At 43.9% G+C, this 18,480-nt stretch overlaps 2 protein-coding genes across 6 annotated transcripts; both read left to right on the top strand.

The window, feature by feature from the left end:
• Positions 1 to 780: 780 nt before the first annotated feature.
• On the top strand, positions 781 to 7,197 carry LOC133905528 (cation/H(+) antiporter 19-like). The gene is made up of 2 exons (XM_062347340.1): positions 781 to 1,121; positions 4,683 to 7,197. The coding sequence occupies exons 1-2, from the start codon at positions 930 to 932 to the stop codon at positions 6,906 to 6,908; spliced, it is 2,418 nt and encodes an 805-aa protein (XP_062203324.1). The 5' UTR covers positions 781 to 929; the 3' UTR covers positions 6,909 to 7,197.
• Positions 7,198 to 7,913: 716 nt separating this feature from the next.
• On the top strand, positions 7,914 to 16,885 carry LOC133905213 (protease Do-like 5, chloroplastic). 5 transcript variants are annotated; one of them, XM_062346949.1, is made up of 9 exons: positions 7,914 to 8,234; positions 8,332 to 8,478; positions 9,090 to 9,152; positions 9,282 to 9,371; positions 9,460 to 9,582; positions 9,749 to 9,836; positions 11,199 to 11,273; positions 12,295 to 12,394; positions 16,813 to 16,885. In XM_062346949.1, exons 1-9 carry the CDS (start codon positions 8,004 to 8,006, stop codon positions 16,868 to 16,870), a joined length of 975 nt encoding a protein of 324 aa, XP_062202933.1. In that variant the 5' UTR covers positions 7,914 to 8,003; the 3' UTR covers positions 16,871 to 16,885. The 5 variants fall into 5 exon arrangements, with proteins under 5 accessions (XP_062202933.1, XP_062202932.1, XP_062202931.1 ...); XM_062346948.1 differs by lacking the exon at positions 16,813 to 16,885 and adding an exon at positions 16,659 to 16,743; XM_062346947.1 differs by lacking the exon at positions 16,813 to 16,885 and adding an exon at positions 12,586 to 12,714.
• The last annotated feature ends 1,595 nt before the right edge of the window (positions 16,886 to 18,480 follow it).

Below are 18,480 nucleotides of genomic sequence, written 5' to 3' on the forward strand. Positions count from 1 at the left end.
GATAACAGAACCTCGGGTACACATATAAAACAAGTCTACGGGTAATACAGACTTTTCACCATTCTACATAGATAATAAGTTCAAATTTCAGAAACCGTTTAGAATATATGAAAGCTAGTTTGTACTTGAGTATGTACTTCTGATTTAATTCATAGTTGATCCTGCTATAAATAAAGTATATGCTATTTTTGAAATGCATATACTATTTTTTGAGATATATATATATATATATATATATATATATATATATATATTACTTTTTAAGATATACATACTCATTTTTGAATACCCCATTAGAGGGAGAGTATGTATATCCAGGATTACAGAAAAGTGTGTATGTATATAGAGAGACTATTATTTCATTGTTTTCTGCAAGGCCAAACCTCGGAAAGGAGTTAGTTCATCAAGAAAAGGACTGATCTAATGTCAACCCTTACAGGTGAATTATTGGCCTAAGTACCAAACGGAAACTTCCTCTAGGAAAGAAAGAAAAAATATGTCAAACAGATGCTCATTTTTTGTTTGTTGAATTAATGTGATCCATTTTTTTTGATGTGAATAGATTGCTCTAGTTGTTGTTTCTTTTTAATGCATTGCTCTAGTTGATGTTGAGTGTCCTTTTTTTTTATCCCTTTTCGACGCTTGGCAAACGTGTAGTTCCGTACAGCGTCCTGCGCAGACAGAGACACGTCATCCATGCTAGCTAGCTGACGTGGCAAGCGAGCCGGCCTATATAAAGACCACGCGGCACCCCGAACCCGCCCAGACTCCATCGCTGCCGTGGAGTCGAGCGGAGCGGAGTCGAGTCCACCACCACCACCAGCACGGCGGATCCCTTCGTCTCTATCCATTCGAACCTCGCGGCGCCGGCTGGCTAGCCACCAAGGGTTAAAGCTCGCTCGCTCGCTCGCTTGCTTGGGTCGGCAGCGATGGCGGAGAACGCGACCAGGTGCCCGGCGCCGATGAAGGCGACGTCGCAGGGGGCGTACCAGGGGGAGAACCCGCTGGACTACGCGCTGCCGCTCGCCATCCTGCAGATCTGCCTCGTCGTCGTCGTCACCCGCGGCCTCGCCTACCTCCTCCGCCCGCTCCGCCAGCCCCGCGTCATCGCCGAGATCATCGTGAGTTCCCCCTCCCCTCCCCTCCCCTCCCCGGACTCGAACACTCTCGCGGGATTGGTACGGTCGCCGGCTATTTTTTGGAGCGCTCCCCCGCGCGGCGCCGCGCGCTAGGGTTTTGGTTGCGGCGCGGGTGCCGTGTGCGCTTTTTGGTGCGGGAAGCAGGGGATGGATAAGACAAGCACTCCCTTTTTCTTGGAAATTTCGTCCTCTATTTTCTGTGAATTTTTTTTATAAGATCAGATCTTACAGGAAGATTTTTATTGTGTATATCATGTGTCTACTTTTCTTTTTAGTTACATATATTAATCGTTAGATCAGAGAAAAATAATATAGATTAGAATCTCGTAAAAAAATTTCGGCGAAAAATCATATATAATTTTCTTCCTGTTTCGTGCTCAACTAGTACACGATAGATAGAGACACCAATCGACTAAAATTCGTTGGATTTTTGTGGGGCTCATGTTCACAACTCCTCTTCGTCCGCCGACTTGAATTTTCCGGTGATCATGTCGTGAAGTAGCTGGATCAATGGTGCCGACGTACGAGTTAGTGATTGCTTGGGTTGGGGATAATTGAATTTAAGCATGAGAGTGCAAGCAATATATGGGTGGAGAATTGAAATCCTTCCTTAATTTCGTTTTGTGAAATTGATAACAAGAAAGACCTAGTTTCCTTACCCTGTTAGCATCATCATTTTGATTACAAAGGAAATTAAGAGGTTAATTATTAAAGAGTTGATACTTGCTAGCTGTACTTGGTGCCATATAGACACTCCCAAATTAGTCATTGGTCATTTCCAGTCTTTATTAAGTGTTATGTGAGTATGTGTGTGGTGGTGTACTGGTGTGAGTATATGTATTTATCTATAAGTTGCATCTGTGTTTCTAAAAAAATTAATTAGTACTACTGTTGATTTCTCAAATCACCTTGATAATACTTCCTCCGTTCAAAAATTGTAGACGTAATTTTTTTTGAAAAAATCAATTTTTTTTGCTTTGACTAATATTTAATCAAATTATAAGAATGTTTAACGTATAAAAATTATACAACTAGGTTAAGAACTAAAAATGGTTTCACACTATATAGGTTTTGTAGCTATAAATAATATATTTTGTATGAAAATTTTAGTTAAAATTTAACTTCAAAGATTGAATAAAAAAACGTGTCTACTATTTCTAAAAAAACAAAAGAGTACTATAGAAAGAAAACACTACATCATACTATGCACGTCGTTGGTATACATGGAATGGAGCAAGCCAGATCCCAAATGGGAAGGCCTGCCTCACATGACCCTGGAGTCAAATAGCCAACCAAACGGGACGGGCTACCATGACGTAGAGAAGGAAAAATACTGTTTATTAGATCACTTCTTACAGAGACCTGCACACTGTTCACGGTGTCTTCCCTTACCAATTTCAGACTATCTCTAATAGGAATTTAAAAATTCATCTTTATAACACTATTATAGTATCATTTATTTTTTTTATTTTCAACTGATACTTTATTTTCTACCTTTCATTACTCTCCTCCATTCTTCGAATCCACACGCATACTCTAGCTACAGAGTTGCAGCTCCTATATTTTGGTCGCAAATTTTTCTTGCCCCCTTTTCCTTCCTAGATCACTGTAGCATGAAAAAAAACAGAATTGCCGTCACTGTTGAAGAGCAATACGAAAGACGGGAGCGGCAAACGTCAAGTTCAACAGGGATACAGGCTCGTTTGCCGCTCCCGTTGGAGTTGGAGTTGATCTCGTATGAGCCGGTTCCAACCAAACGTCAGAGTTATATAGTATTTTTTTAGTCTGGGGATTAGGGATGGTCGATTGCTTGCACTTTCACAGGAGAAAGGAGATTCGTAGCATCTCCCAGAAATAAACAAAGTCCCAGATGAAATATCATCTCTTCAGGACGACTCTGCTAGCATGCAACTATTGTTCCCCAAATACTGTTGTCATATCGGAATTAACACTGTTGTCAATCTTTCATCTATTTGCGAATGTTATTTTCCAAATTCACCCTTTTAGAAGGAAACATTAGGTGAAAACTATTGCCAAGATGTTTATATTAGAAAATACCATTTAACATATAGACACTGATAGTATTTTTCAATTTAGTGATCTTTGCGATGCTAGAAACATGATATTTATATTTACTACTATCTACTTGCATCCAGGATGCTCACCATATCTGCATGAAAAATATCTTCTGGTTAAATAGAATACGGACAGCTAGGTGATGATTTCATTTTAGAGTGCAGGAATGGATGTGAACACTGTCTAAAGATTTTCCAGTTCACCTCTTACAATAAGTAATCTGCTCACGTGTGCAGTATTTCAAATGCCTTTCTAACTAATAGCTGGCCTGCACTTCTCCACACGTTCAGACACATAGTACTACCTTTTTATTTTAGATTAGAAGTATCCTTGTTCATCAAGGAATGAACGATGGCAGGTTTCTAGGGAAGGTTCATTGCAGTGAGTTTTTTTGCTTGTTTTTCTTGTCTTTCTTCAGCATTAGAGTTAGCACTGATATATGGAGGGTATCTATAGCAAGAAATTAATATAGAAAAACTAAGGCGAATTGTTGAGTGCATTATTGGAGAAAGTTAAGACTTCCTGCAGCATGGCTACCTAGCTGTCATTGACTTGCAGACCTAGCTTGCTTAATTAACAAAAAGTATACAGATAGTACTGCTAACTATTAGTAAACAATGTTTTCTTAAGAGTAAGGGAACTAAAAGCATCTTCAACCGACTACTCATATTTAACCCCTTATTCCTCTTATTTAGTGACTCCTCATCCAGATTTCATTTTCTATTTCTCAACGCGTTCCAATCGACCCCTCATATTTGACCCCCTATATTCGAATCACCTTTATTTTATTAATATTTGGTAACTCTCTCTCCTCTCTCTCCCCTCTCTCCCAAATGAGGGGTTGGATGAGGAGTCCTTAGATGTAGAGGGTGAGGGAGGAGATTTGAGGGTTCCTCAAATAAAGGGGGTTGGATAGGGGGTCGGTTGGAGACCGATTTTTATTGTTTTTTCTTGAAATATAGGATAGGGATGAGAAGAGGACTCGGTTGGAGATGCTCTAACGGCAATGGGCACGTCGTAGATACTTTTCAAACAGCCTATACTTTTTTATGCTCGGTCCCATCATTACCTGCTATCATGCAAAAGTGACCTCATAGTAAATTACTTGACCAGTAGCAGTTCAAGTTTCTAAACGAACTAGCTCTTCAACTTCTAACTTGTTACAATGAACAATGAAGAGTCATCCCTATGATCTCACTAATTCCTTTACCGGAGAGGCTATACTTCCTGCTACGCACAGATTTTACAGCACTACACTTTCTTACAGTTCTATGTTCTTGAGTCTATATTGCATTTTCCTCATATAATTCATTTGCAGAGATAACCATTGCTCCTATAACCACAGATAGGATATTTTTCTTAGATTTGTTAAGGACTTGATTGTATATGCATGCATATGTTTGCCATTTGATTTGATGAATGATGATGTAACTTGATCACTCACATGCCATGGCCTGGATGGTGCAGGGAGGAATTCTGCTGGGCCCGTCGGCGCTGGGCCGGAGCACGAAGTTCTTGCACGCCGTGTTCCCACCTCAGAGCTTGACGGTGCTGGACACGCTGGCGAACCTTGGCCTGCTTTTCTTCCTGTTCCTCGTCGGCCTCGAGCTCGACATCTCCACCATCCGCCGCACCGGCAAGAAGGCCCTTGCCATTGCAATTGCTGGTATCTCTGTCCCATTCGCGCTTGGCATCGGCACATCGTTTGCATTCCGTGCTACCATTGTCAAGGGCGCGCCACAAGGGCCACTTCTTGTCTTCATGGGCGTGGCGCTCTCCATCACCGCCTTCCCGGTTCTCGCCCGTATCCTGGCCGAGCTGAAGCTTCTGACCACTGATCTTGGTCGCATGGCCATGTCTGCTGCGGCGGTCAATGATGTTGCTGCCTGGATCCTGCTTGCACTTGCCATTGCGCTCTCCGGTTCTGGCTCGCCGATCATTTCTCTCTGGGTGCTGCTCACCGCTGCCGGCTTCGTCATTGCAATTTGCTTGTTCCTCCGCCCGGTGCTGGCCTGGATGGCGCGTCGGTCACCCGAGGGCGAGCCCGTCAAGGAGGTCTACATTTGCGCCACCCTCTCCATTGTCCTCGCTGCTGGTTTTGTCACCGACACCATTGGCATCCATGCTCTGTTTGGTGCCTTCATGGTCGGCGTTGTCGTCCCCAAGGACGGGCCTTTTGCGGGTGTACTCATCGAGAAGGTGGAGGACCTCATCTCAGGGCTCTTCCTCCCGCTTTACTTCGTCTCGAGCGGCCTCAAGACCAATGTGGCCACCATCAAAGGAGCCAAATCCTGGGGCTTGCTCGTGCTTGTGATAGCAAACGCATGCCTTGGCAAGATTGGGGGCACAGTGATCACGTCCCTGTTCGTCAAGATCCCCGTCCGGGAGGCGGTCACGCTCGGCTTCCTCATGAACACCAAGGGGCTTGTTGAGCTCATCGTCCTCAACATCGGCAAGGACCGCAAGGTTCTGAACGACGAGACGTTCGCCATCATGGTGCTCATGGCGTTGTTCACCACCTTCATCACGACCCCCATCGTCATGGCCATCTACAAGCCGGCGCGGCGGACTGTGCCGTACAAGCGCCGCACCGTGGAGTGCGCGCCCGGGGACGCGGACAGCGAGCTGCGCGTGCTGGCCTGCTTCCACACCAACCGCCACGTCCCCACGCTGCTCAACCTCGTGGAGGTGTCGCGGGGCACCGGGCGCCGTCGCCTCACCATGTACGCGATGCACCTGGTGGAGCTCTCCGAGCGGTCCTCGGCCATCAGCCTGGTGCACCGCGCGCGCCGCGATGGCATGCCGTTCTTCAACAGCAAGGAGCAGCGGACAGAGCAGATGGTGGTGGCGTTCGAGGCATTCCAGCAGCTGAGCTCCGTGAGGGTGCGCCCCATGACTGCCATCTCGGACCTTGACTCCATCCACCGAGATGTCATCCATAGCGCCGCCGATAAGCGGGCGGCCATCGTCATCATGCCTTACCACAAGATGCTCCAGCACGACGGCTCCTTCCAGTCGCTTGGTTCGGCGTACCATGCCATCAACAAGCGCGTGCTCCGTGAGGCGCCCTGCTCCGTCGGCATCCTCGTCGACCGTGGCCTTGGTGGCCACGCGCAGGTGTCGGCCAAGAACGTCTCCTTCTCCGTCGCCATGCTCTTCTTCGGCGGGCCCGACGACTGCGAGGCGCTGGCCTACGCGACACGCATGACAGAACATCCAGGTGTCGCCGTCACCCTGGCGAGGTTCCAGCCTAACCGCCCGCAGTCGGATGAAGAGAACGCGGCCGACGAGGCGGCGGTCGAGGCGTTCAAGGCCAAGGTTGGCGCTGTGAAGGATGGGTCAGTGCGGTTCGAGGAGCGAGAGGCGTACACCAAGGAGGAGGTGCTGGAGGCCATCGAGTCTCTGTCCATGTTCAACGTGTTCGTAGTGGGGCGGATGCCACCGACGGCACCGTTGGTGGAGAAGCCGGACGAGCTGGGCCCCGTGGGGAGCTACCTGGTGTCGCCGGCGTTCAGGACGTCGGCGTCCGTGCTGGTCATCAGGAGGTACGACCCGGCGACGAACCCGAAGAGCAAGAGGTTCGACCCGAAGGCGAGGCCGCCGGTCGCGACGGAGGAGGACGCGCTGGACGAGGAGATGGGCACCGGCACCGTGGTGCCCGTGTCGCAGTCGCCGATGAGCGACGTCGCGTGAGCAAGCCGAGCCGGGCTCCTCGTCGCCGTCAGGCGTATGACATCTTGTAAAGAACCGTGCTGAGGTCGGTGTGCCGTGTTGCATGTGTAGCGCGTACCGTCTCTTTCTGTTTCTCTGGCGAGCGTTCGTGGCCCGCATTAGCTTCAGCTGATATGGTGGCTCTGTGTAGGCTGATGGGATCGTTTCGCACGTGCATGTTGTGGGCGCACGTGCGGTCTTACCCGATGAAGTGTATATATCTAAAAAGATTATATGATTTACCACTGAATAATATATTGTGTTTCTTATATATCATCGTTGTGTATATATACTGTCATTCGATAACACATCGTAGATTTATCTATATATCTATGTTTACTAGGACACGCTGTTGTATGGCTAGTTTGTTGTTGTCTGCTGCCTTCTTCAATATACAAGCCCATTTTTCGTACGCGTGAGTCATCATGACATTGGCGTTTCCAAGCAGCTAACTTTAATATCTTGTATTGATATATTACATTGTGTTGCAACTTGCGGACGATGCTTGTTATTTGATGTCCATGCACCGCAAAAGGCCACATGCCCAACATTATGGCATATTTGGAACATGAGGCTTTTATATGTTGCCATGTGAAACAAATTGTTTAACCCTTTGTAATATGTCTGTTTCTAAACTAACCCTATCGGTAAAGAATATAGGAATTCCTGAAGAAACAATATCCTCTATTGGACTTCTACTAAATTTCCAAATTTATTGTAGGCAGAGAATACTCGTAATAATACAACTGTCTGATCACACTAGAAAGATATTTAACATTGATAGAGCTCTAGCTTCAATAAATTTTAAACTAACTCTAAAAATTTATAAAGTTAGAACTACAAACACACTTATTTAGATGGGCTATCTTATTCATATTTTAAACTAAAAATAAAAATTGAAACCATTTTATTTCAAGCATGAAGCTGAAGCCGAATCTCGACAGCGTCAAATATAAAAGCCGCCTTCAAATACCCGTTACTGTAGCCTTCGCTGATTCGCTCAACCATGGCCACGTCATCACTCATCGGATAGCGCGCTCGCAACGCACACCTGCCGCTTCGTGCGCGCCCGCACAGATGGCGCTCCGGCAACTCCTCCGCCCCCTCCTCCCATCGCCTCCTCTCCGGAACCCTAGCCTCCCACCCTCACCGCCTCCCTCCTCCTCCTCAGCCACCGCCCTCACCACCCGCCGCGCCGCCGCCGCAGCAGCGATCCTCCTGCTCGCCGCCTCCCCTCCGCCGCGCCCCGCCCGCGCCGAGCCCGGCGGCGAGGACGTCGACGAGGCCCGCGTCGTCCGCCTGTTCCAGGTACCCGCCGTCCTCCCTCCCTCCCTCCCTCCACTTCCCAGTAGCAGCGGGGCCCTAATCCCTGACGCCGGGCGTGGCGCGGCGCGAGTCTATGCAGGAGGCGTCGCCGTCGGTGGTGTTCATCAAGGACCTCGTCATCGCGGGGCCACAGCGGCGGGGAGGTGGGGAGGAGGACGAGGAGGAAGGCGGCGCCAAGGTGGAGGGGACCGGGTCGGGCTTCGTGTGGGACTCCGCGGGCCACATTGTGAGCGCTTCCTGTTGGCCTTTTTGTTCAAACTTCAAATTTACTGGTAACTTTAGAAGGGGAGGAATTTGTGAGATTTGTATTACTGTTTTACGCAAATCCATGATACAAATAGGAGACTCCGCGGGCCACATTGTGAGCGCTTCCTGTTGGCCTTTTTGTTCAAACTTCGAATTTACTGGTAACTTTAGAGGGGGAGGAATTTGTGAGATTTGTATTACTGTTTTACGCAAATCCATGATACAAATAGGAGACTTTTTACATTGCGGTGCTATCTCCGACAGTCAACAACTCACCATCTCACATTGTGCGAACGCTAATATGGCGGCTTAAAAAAAACACCGATATGACAATTCAATAAATTCGCTTATTGGTGATATCTGTTTGGTGTTCCATCAGGTACCTTGCAACTGCGTATGTCTAGATTTTGAACATTCTATAGAATTTTATTCATTTGGATTCTGTTATGTTCCAGTGCTTGTTAATATATTTGTGTTGGTGCTTTGAAATTTGTGTTCTGCTTAGGATACGTTATGATATTTCAGAGTCATCTTGGCTGATGTAATCTGTTGCTTCTAATTTCAAACTGATTGTTAACTTTGGTGCATCAGGTGACAAATTATCACGTGGTTGCAAAATTAGCTGGAGATGGATCTGCATCTCATCGCTGCAAGGTTGCTTACTGATGCCTTGCACTATTATCTACTAAGTTCACCCTAATGATAATATCTCCTGGTTCTAAAAAAATGATAATACTTCTGCTTGTTTATGCCATTTAATCATTGCTTGATGTTTTTTTGTAGGTTTTCTTGGAGGATTCGAGTGGCAATAGTTACTCAAAAGAAGGGAGGCTAGTAGGATATGATCCAGCATATGATCTTGCTGTTCTGAAGGTTTGGAATTGCACTATTTGTGGCTCAAGTTTCAGTGACGTGGAATGGGTTCCAAGTTGGGTTCCGTGAATTCAGATTAGTGCTGCAGGTTGATGTTGATGGTGACAAATTGAGGCCTATTCTGATCGGCACATCACGGGATTTGCGAGTTGGGCAGAGCTGCTTTGCCATTGGGAACCCTTATGGATATGAGCACACTTTAACTACTGGGGTAATGCCACCTTAAAAACTTGTTCAAAGTTACGTTAAGTACAAGCTTCTGAGATCCTCAGAGTTCATCCTTCCAAGGTGGATACCTTATGGAAATATGGATAATGGACTCTAGATATGTCAAATATAGAGTATTCTGATGGTGTGATCACTAAAGTTTCTTGTAGGTGGTTAGTGGATTGGGGAGGGAGATACCATCTCCCAATGGGAGAGCGATTCGTGGGGCCATACAGACAGATGCTGCTATAAATGCTGGTAATGCCTCGCTTCATTGTGTATCATGTAGGGATTACATATCATCTTCAACTATATAGTATCAAGCAAAAAGAATCAAGTTCACTTACTGATTTATGGTAATTTTTCTTAATTACTGAATTTGATTAAGGCAGCTTTTCATACTTTTCGTTCACTTCAGCTCAAATGTGTAATGTATTCTGCTTTCCTGAAAGAAACTTAGGTTATTCAAGTGTTCTCGGGCTTCATGAATTCAGTTTTCTGGCCGGTTGCAGCTGATTTTATTTTATCCGATGCATAGACAACGCATATGTAGTGTGGTTGTGCATTGTCTCTGATTGCAAGGTAAACCTTGGGATTAGGACGGGCATTCTCTCAAAACAAAATTAAGAAGGGCACTGGCAAGAGTCACGCCATAGATTAAGCAGGGTGAAATACCGCTTTTCTTGGAAGTAATGGTGGAGGATATATGCAGTAAGATTGGGTAACAACATATAGCATAACTTGTTGGTGCATTGCTCATTGTTTAGATGGCCTATCCTTTTGAGGCCTGTTTGAATGAAGTCGATTTGGCCCAAATGGCTAGTCCTTTTGGGAGATGAAGGTAAGAATTAGAATCTAAAATGAGCCCTAGATCTCTCTTTTGAACAGATAAAGTAAAGAGTACATAATTTGGAATTCTTGTTGGCAGATTACTAGGCGTGACTCAATAATTGTTTTGCCAGATAAGCTGTGTCCTTGTGAACATTTTTGTTATTGTAACAGGTATGTGGGATTACCAGATTCGAAAAATAAGCTCTTTCTGTAAGTTATAGAATTCAATGTCAGTTTTAGCACTAGTTACAGGGCTTGTAATGTACTGAGCTGTGGCCGGTCGCTGTGCAAAGAATTTGTAGTGATGTAGTCAGACTACAGGAATTCAGTGAGCTTTTGCTATTATCCAGTTGGCAAAAATAGTTTGATGAGAATGTGTATCCCCTCCTTGCATAAGAATGTATTGTTTAAGCACTGTCCCTGACCTCTTTTACTATTAAGCCGAAGTAAAACTAAAGGAAAACAAAGTGTGATCCGCACACAAGAAGCACCAGGACATTGTCTCATTTAAGATAGATGTCTAGTGTACCCTAAAGTGCGATTTATTTTGTGCTTCAGCTTGATTGACTATTGTTCAGCAGGCATTAATGCATTAGTTCTAAAAGAGTTTGAGACAACTATTTCTTGTTCCACCTTTTCTCATTTCACTTGTATCCCTCTTATTTTCTCACTTTTTATTATTGTTGCCTATATATACTGTTCATTGTCCGTGAAAGCTGGATCTGAATGTTTCGCATGCATGTAACTACCATTTGTACTCCATTTTTTTTACACAATTTGCTCTTCCAGGTAACTCAGGAGGCCCACTTATTGACTCTTATGGCCACGTAATTGGAGTTAACACAGCTACTTTCACACGTAAAGGTAATGTTCCTCTCGTATGTTCAGTAATCAGTATTTCCTCAATATCAAGTCGTAGATGGATGACGACATTTTGTTGTGCATCCTTCTGTCTGCTATGGATATGTTCAACTTGGGTTTCCAAGAACACCACTTTCTCTTTTGTCACATAGCATACTTTGTCGCACATCTTTTTTTTTTTTCTGAAGAAAATTTGCTGCACATCTCGAGCAAGTAGATTATAGTTGAGAAGCATTTCGCTTGGAATAGATCAAACAAAATTTGGAAGAACAGAAGACACTGTAGTGCTAACAAAAACATGCAGTGTTCCGTGCCTTTTGAGTAAGTGGCATTTGGAGTCGTGTCATTCTTATACAACAGCAACAAAACCTTATTGATGGAAAAAAAGTTGGGGTAAGCTAGAGATGAAACCCACAAGATCCAACTAAAAAGATCTTATTGATGGAAAAAAGTTAAATCCTCCCTTCTGTTAAGCCATGATTCCTGTATGATGAAAGGAATGGTTAACAGAATGTAAAGATCAAAATTAATTCTCCTGTTGACGATATTCCCTAACCAGCAGGAAACTGTTAACTATCTCTGGTCAAGCCCCATGGTGGATGATCACGTCTCCATTTTGCCCTGTTTTATTGGTAATCTAGTTTTCTGTAAGAAATCAGGTCGTAGTCATACTAAGATGATACTGTTAATGTGATTGGTGCAGTGGATCTTTGTTAATTAAAGATAACTAGATAAGCCTATGCAGGTCAGGATATGCCAAGAGCCATAGTGAAAACTCCACGCTTCATTGTTCTGTGTTCACATGATCTATCTCATGAGAACCAATTTAAGGAAATCTGCTGTACCAGATGACGATGGTATTTCTGTTTCTGGTACACAACTCTGCAGTGCAGATCTCACGAATTGAATTGAGATGCATTTAGTCATTAATGGATCCTCTGCGCGACTGAGCGTGCAATATATTGTGCACAGATATACTGAACATTACTCTGCCAGTTACTGAACCTCTTCTCTCGTCTCGCAGGATCTGGGATCTCATCCGGGGTAAACTTCGCCATCCCCATCGACACTGTTGTGCAGTCAGTCCCTAATCTAATTGTATATGGAACCTCTGTGAGCAACAGGTTTTAACTCTGTTGTACATTGTCTACTTCATGCATGTACTCTCTCTGCTACACTCATTACTGCTTACGATACTTACGGTGCTTATTGGATACTAAGCTGATGTAGAGGCCGGGATATCTTTATATTCCGTTATCTAAAAAAACGATTTTGGATGTGCTCAACTTAGGGTGTGTTTGGATGAATGGATCAGGGTGGATGGGATCATTCCATTCAGGATTTGGAGTGAAGGATCATCCCATCAAATCTCAGTCCATTCAAGTTAGTTCATCTCTTACCGAGTACGTACGGTATTCCCAGCTGCTGAACGTATGTCACGTATCCATGTAGACGATGCGACGATGCTGCCAGCTTTAAGAGATGAACTATGCGGACAAGCTTGATTAGGTCTGTCTTATTCACAAAGACCGTTCGAAAGAGATGGCACGAAGAAGTAACCGAGGGTAAAGGGAATCTGACTTGATAGGTGATGCAATGCAACTATGCGTGTCAGGATATAGGAATCATTCTCTCCAAAATAAATATGTACGGAGAACTAATTTCTTCTCATTTTATCGTGTTGAATAAATTAAAGCGGGGAACCCTGGGCTTCTAAAATCACTTTCACTTAGCACTATCAAAACATTAAGCAGGAAACATCTACTCCCCGGAAACAGATCCTGTGACTTTAGTTGATCTTCGGCCGTAGGATGGAAGGTGGAAGGACTGAACCGATGAACAGTAAAACCACAGTGTCCTGATAAACAGTGAAACAGTGCAGCAGGTAACTGAAAATTTTACCTTTTCACTGTAGCAACGCTCAAGTTTTACTGTTGTGATGTGACTTTACTGGCTCAAAGTCAGAGGATCCGTTTCCCTATTCCCGTTGGAACCGGATCCTCTAAAGAAGTGAAGTCCCAGCAGCCTGTAGCAACGGTTCGGTTCGCAGCAGCCTGTAGCAACGGTTCGGTTCGCAGATGGGTAAAGTCATGAGTACTGTTCACCTCGCTAAAGTTAGGGGATCCGGTTCCATTCCCGTTGGCCATTAGTCCCAGCTTCCAGAGTGCATGCAGTGCTCATGTGCATACACTAAGTACCTCTTCCTCAAATTTTTTTTAAGATCTTATAATGGGGTGCGACGTCACGAGATCGAACCCGGGCGGGCTGGCTCCACGACGGGAGGCCAAGCCAGCCGAGCTACGTCGCTACGCGCTATTTATCGCTTTCAGTCGGGTGCGATCTCGTGGCCGCGGCCGGCGCCAGGTGTGCAGCGCCCGCCGGTCCGCGGCATCGTGTTGCGCCGCCGACCAGCCTCCGCCCACGTGCTGGCCGCTGAGCCGTGAGCGAGCAACAGCAGCCTTGTCGGATTCGCAGACTATAGGTTTCTTCTACCTTTGAGCAAGCAACGGCCTGCAGTGCAGACAACCTTTAGGTCTCTGTCTACTTCTATCCTCTCTAACTATCCTATGGAGTACGTACGTGCGGTGCCGGTGCTTCCTGCTGTGCCAACCAATTCACCTCAGAATCTAAGCTGCCGAGGTTTGAATGTTCGATTGGTAATACACTTCAATATTCCCATATGTCCTAAAGATGGGCAGGGGCAGACCTAGGAGAGATCCAGCATATGTTTCCGCTTAAATTCTTGTTCTTTAGTGAATTTCAATAAATTTAGTATTTTTCGTGAAGTTACGAAGGCTCAGTTCCTGGTACACTTCTGCTTAATTTTTAGGCCGAGTCTGCCCATGAAGATGGGTAGTAACCTACACCAACCTATTTACAGTTAGCGAATAGCACGGCAAATGTAGACATAAACTTTACGTAGAAAAGTCGTGAAGAATAATAATAAAAAAAAGTGCACAAAAGCGAATTACTGTATCACAATGAGTTTACAAGACAATGGTCTCTAAGTTTGCTTGTCTTAACTTGTGTCTGACCCTGCAGTCTACACACAGTGCTGTCAGAATGAATGATCATGATCATTACCACTTCTCAAATATCCAGGAGCTAAGCTTGCAGTACAATTATCAGCCACTCAACATGGCACACAGATTATATGCACGGTTGGTCCAACCCGAGCTGACTATGCAACCACCTGTGAATTAAACACAATGAGCGATTCATGATTACTCCAAGAAGAGTTAGTGTATGGCTGTTAGGCATTTTCCAGACTCCTCTTCCATCATTAGCCTCTGAATTCTCATCATGTCGGCGGACTCCCCCTGCCACGCGTCCCAACAACATTGAGCTGCTAGTATTATTTTGCTTGCTCTGTTTGTTTGAAAATAGATGTTTCGGGCGTCACATATATGAATAAGCAATAGGACGCAGTTTTGTAGGCTAATAGCTTCTGTTCTGAAAATGAGCATATGTGACCAGTAGTAGATCAGAGTAACGGATTTTTTTCCCTTCAGCGCTCCAACAATTTTTCTTCACAGTTTTCTTTACGACGGGATTCTCAGAGTCATTCCCTTCAGGATGGAATTCTCTCTTCTTTCCCTTCGCGATTTCTCTCGAAGTGAAGCTGTTGGAGATGAGAGAAAATAAAGGAAATGAGAACGGGAAAGAGAATCGAAAAAAAATGAAATGAAGAATATGGTTGAGGATTATCTTAGAAGTAGGGGTTCTTCTTCCTCTTCTTTCTCATTCCCCTCTCTTTTTTCTTCTCCTCTTCCTTCTTTTTTTTTCTCTTCTTTCTTTTTCATATTCAAAATTTATAGGAGAGCTTAAAAAGGGGAGGGCTCGTAGTGGTCACCTTGCAATCATCCACCACGACTCTTAGCAGTAGTTAATTGCTCTTTCACTTCTCTGCCCTGCGCCTAACATACTCAACTCTGTCCCTTGCTCCCACACAAGCTGGTCGCATGACGAGCACGCGGCCAGCTAGTTAACTACTCTCATCGAAAGAGAATTCACCTTGAAAATAGAAAGATTAAAAAAATTCAATTGGTAGTACGAAGTAAGTATGAGACTTTCAACTTGGAATTGAGCCCTGCAACCCAATTGGTAGTACAAAGTAAGTATAAGACTTTCAACTTGAAAACAAATTTCCTTTAGGATAATTTTCATAGGCGGTTGCTTACGATAGCCACCTATGGTAATGATACGATTTTTAGAGATGGACACTATAAAAGAATCTACCTGTGTAAAATATCATTTCTAGAGATGATTACTTATGTGAACTGACTCTGGTAATGAGATGATTACCATAGACAGATCATATAAGAAGTCATTTAAACATTCAAATAATCGTTTATATGAAAATTGTTGTCCTCGACGAGGTCTACAACTTTGTAGTTGAATTTTTTTCATTTGAAGTCATTTAAACGTTTAAATAATCATTTGAAATTTCAGATAAAAGAGATAAAATGTATTATATATGTTATTAGTATTACTTAATACTTCTGTGGTAAGATAGTAAGGACGTATCGCATGAGTTGAGAGGTCTCGGGTTCGAGTGCCACGACTTGTGACATGTGACGGTGCGGCCGTAGGGTTGCTTGGTCGGGGCAATTTTTTTCGGTTTTTTCAAGTCAAAAAAACGTTGATTTGGGAAAATGGTATGGATGAGTTTAGGTGACGGATGGAGTCCAAATAGTCAGGGGTGGATCCAGTCTAGAAGACCTACTAGCTACATTAACACTGGAGCTACAGTAAAAACGTCTACAATTCACTAAACCAACAAAAATGAGTGAGGACCCGTGCCCTCACTCCTATAGAGCTGGATCCGTCCCAGAGTCCAACGTAGTTTAAACACCGTGTTGGATCAGGCCACAAAGCGGTGAAAGCACAGCAGGGACAAAAAATTGCTAGGAAATCTGAGTATTGAGGCACAATAGGACCATAGTTTATGAGTTGTTTGGACTTTGGTGGGGTGGGTTCATTTGGAACTTTACTGGATTTTGTTTAAATTTAGGTTGAATCACAAGAATTTGAATCCAAATCCATCTATCCAAATTCTTCCAAGCCAAACTATTTCTTACTGGTCGTACAAAAGGGCGGTGGAAAAGGATCGGTGGAGGGAGACTGACGGCCGGCGCAAATTGTACTAGTAATAGTTGATTAGCTGCATACATATCACGCACTGTGCTGGCTAGTGGTACGAATTTCTTCATAAGCTGAGCATTTTTGCAGCCACAGGTTGGCTGCCAGTAACTTGCTACACACCATAATATCAAGATAAACTTATCATCACAGTCATCTTGAATAACTGAGATAACAAACTTAAATACCAAGATAAAGTTATCACATGTGGTTTGTGTGACTCAGAACCGTGACCATGCTACACAGGACGTGTGAAGGCACAACAAAGCCGCCGGGTGGCGGCAAATATATATCTAACCTCTCCAAGCAATGAATGGACGAAGCCAAGTGTGCATCAGTGCATGCATGTTCTTCCAACAATATGCTCCAAAACTTGGCTAAAATAGCATAGAATCTGCAGGGCGCAGCGGTGCACGTTTGTCTCTGTCGAAGGAGGCATGGCCAGGCTCTGTGATTGAGGTTGATCTTGTTAGGAAAAGCGAAGCCACCGGCCAAACGTGCCCGGTATGGCACTGTACCAACTTGCATTGGCATTTGGCAGACCTCTATCACCTCGTGCCTCGTGGCGTCCAGGTCAAGTCGTCACAGGAGGGCAGCCGGCAGCACCACACGTGTCGCCACCCCATTTGCTAATAGACTGTTTTTCTTATGTCTCTATTCCTTCTTATTTCTTTTTATAGGATGTATTATGATTTGAAAAAATATTTTAAGGTATAATTTGATTATTAATTTTTCTTATAATTTATTATTAATTACTATAAAATCAATATCGTATTAAAAGATCTATAAAATACAAATCTACTGATACAATATTTGTATGCTAAATGTGCATATTATTTGATTAATTGTTGATCAAAACTTACGAAGTTTATTTATTTTTAAATCCTAACACTCCCTAAAAAAGAAATAGGGGGAGTACTTTTCAAGCTCGGCTGATAATTTTTCAGTTTGTGATTGCAAATTGAAGCCGCTATTTTGGCCAAAAGGAATTGATAAAACAAAGCCTATAAACCAAGCTAAACACTTCGAGATTTTGAGCTAAATTACACGTTTTCGCTTGAAGATGTTCTCCAAAAGTAAAACTACCTAGACAAAAATTAATCAATCAGCTACTTTAACTGCATCCGTATGCCGAGAAGAAAATGACTTGCAGAAAAAATATTTTGACCAAAAAATTTATCACCTCATTATAGCATGTACTGATAGGAACTAATTACCCTAGCTACTTGATCAGTTTGTTGACGGTGTGCATATGCGTTTAGATCATTCAAGTTCGAGCCATCTTCAACATGATTTTGGGTGTCTATTTCCTTTAAGTTGGTCTAGTATATAATATGATGATGGCCCTAAATTCGCACGCTTAATTACGATGTTCGCTTTCGGCCCTAGTTCCAAGCTACACAGCCTACAGCTGCCATGCCATTGTGTGCAGGCCATCAGGTTTGGATGCAGTACAACACTAACAGCTCTAGTTATAGCAACACGCAACTAATTGTCAAAGCAAGTCACTTTTAAGCCTGGTGAGGTGTGCTGTTAATTGGCATCAAGAGTCTACTATAAGGGCGCCGAGTTTCCCAACGTGTCGATTGTTCCAAATCCAATAAGGTAGGGAGATCGGCATTTCAAGCAAAGAAACAATGAGCCATGCATCAATTTTCTTAAAAAGTGCAATTTACCTTTTTGAAGATAAACTAAATAAATGGGCACTTTGTCTGAGTAAATAATGCAAAAGTATCGTCACTTGGTAAATAAATCAGATTATTGTTAGGTTAAATTGCTGCTGTGTCCTTTTACCTTGCACCCAATCATGAATGTCACGATCGAGTGTGCAATGTGCGGTACGGTCAAGCTAAAGATACATCTCTTGTGGTAGGTTGTTGTCAAGGGTAGATATGCACACACAATCAGGCATGTTGTCTTGTCGCTTGTATAGTTGTATGTATATAGGGAAAACTGCAAAAACCCCCCCAAAAGTCACTTGAATTTTGACTTTCCCCCCCAAAAGTTGTTTTGTTGCAAAAACCCCCCCAAAAGTTTGACTTTGTTGCAAAAAACCCCCTAAAAATTC

The sequence above is a fragment of the Phragmites australis genome, chromosome 22 (assembly GCF_958298935.1).
Source record: "Phragmites australis chromosome 22, lpPhrAust1.1, whole genome shotgun sequence".
Lineage (NCBI taxonomy): Eukaryota > Viridiplantae > Streptophyta > Magnoliopsida > Poales > Poaceae > Phragmites > Phragmites australis.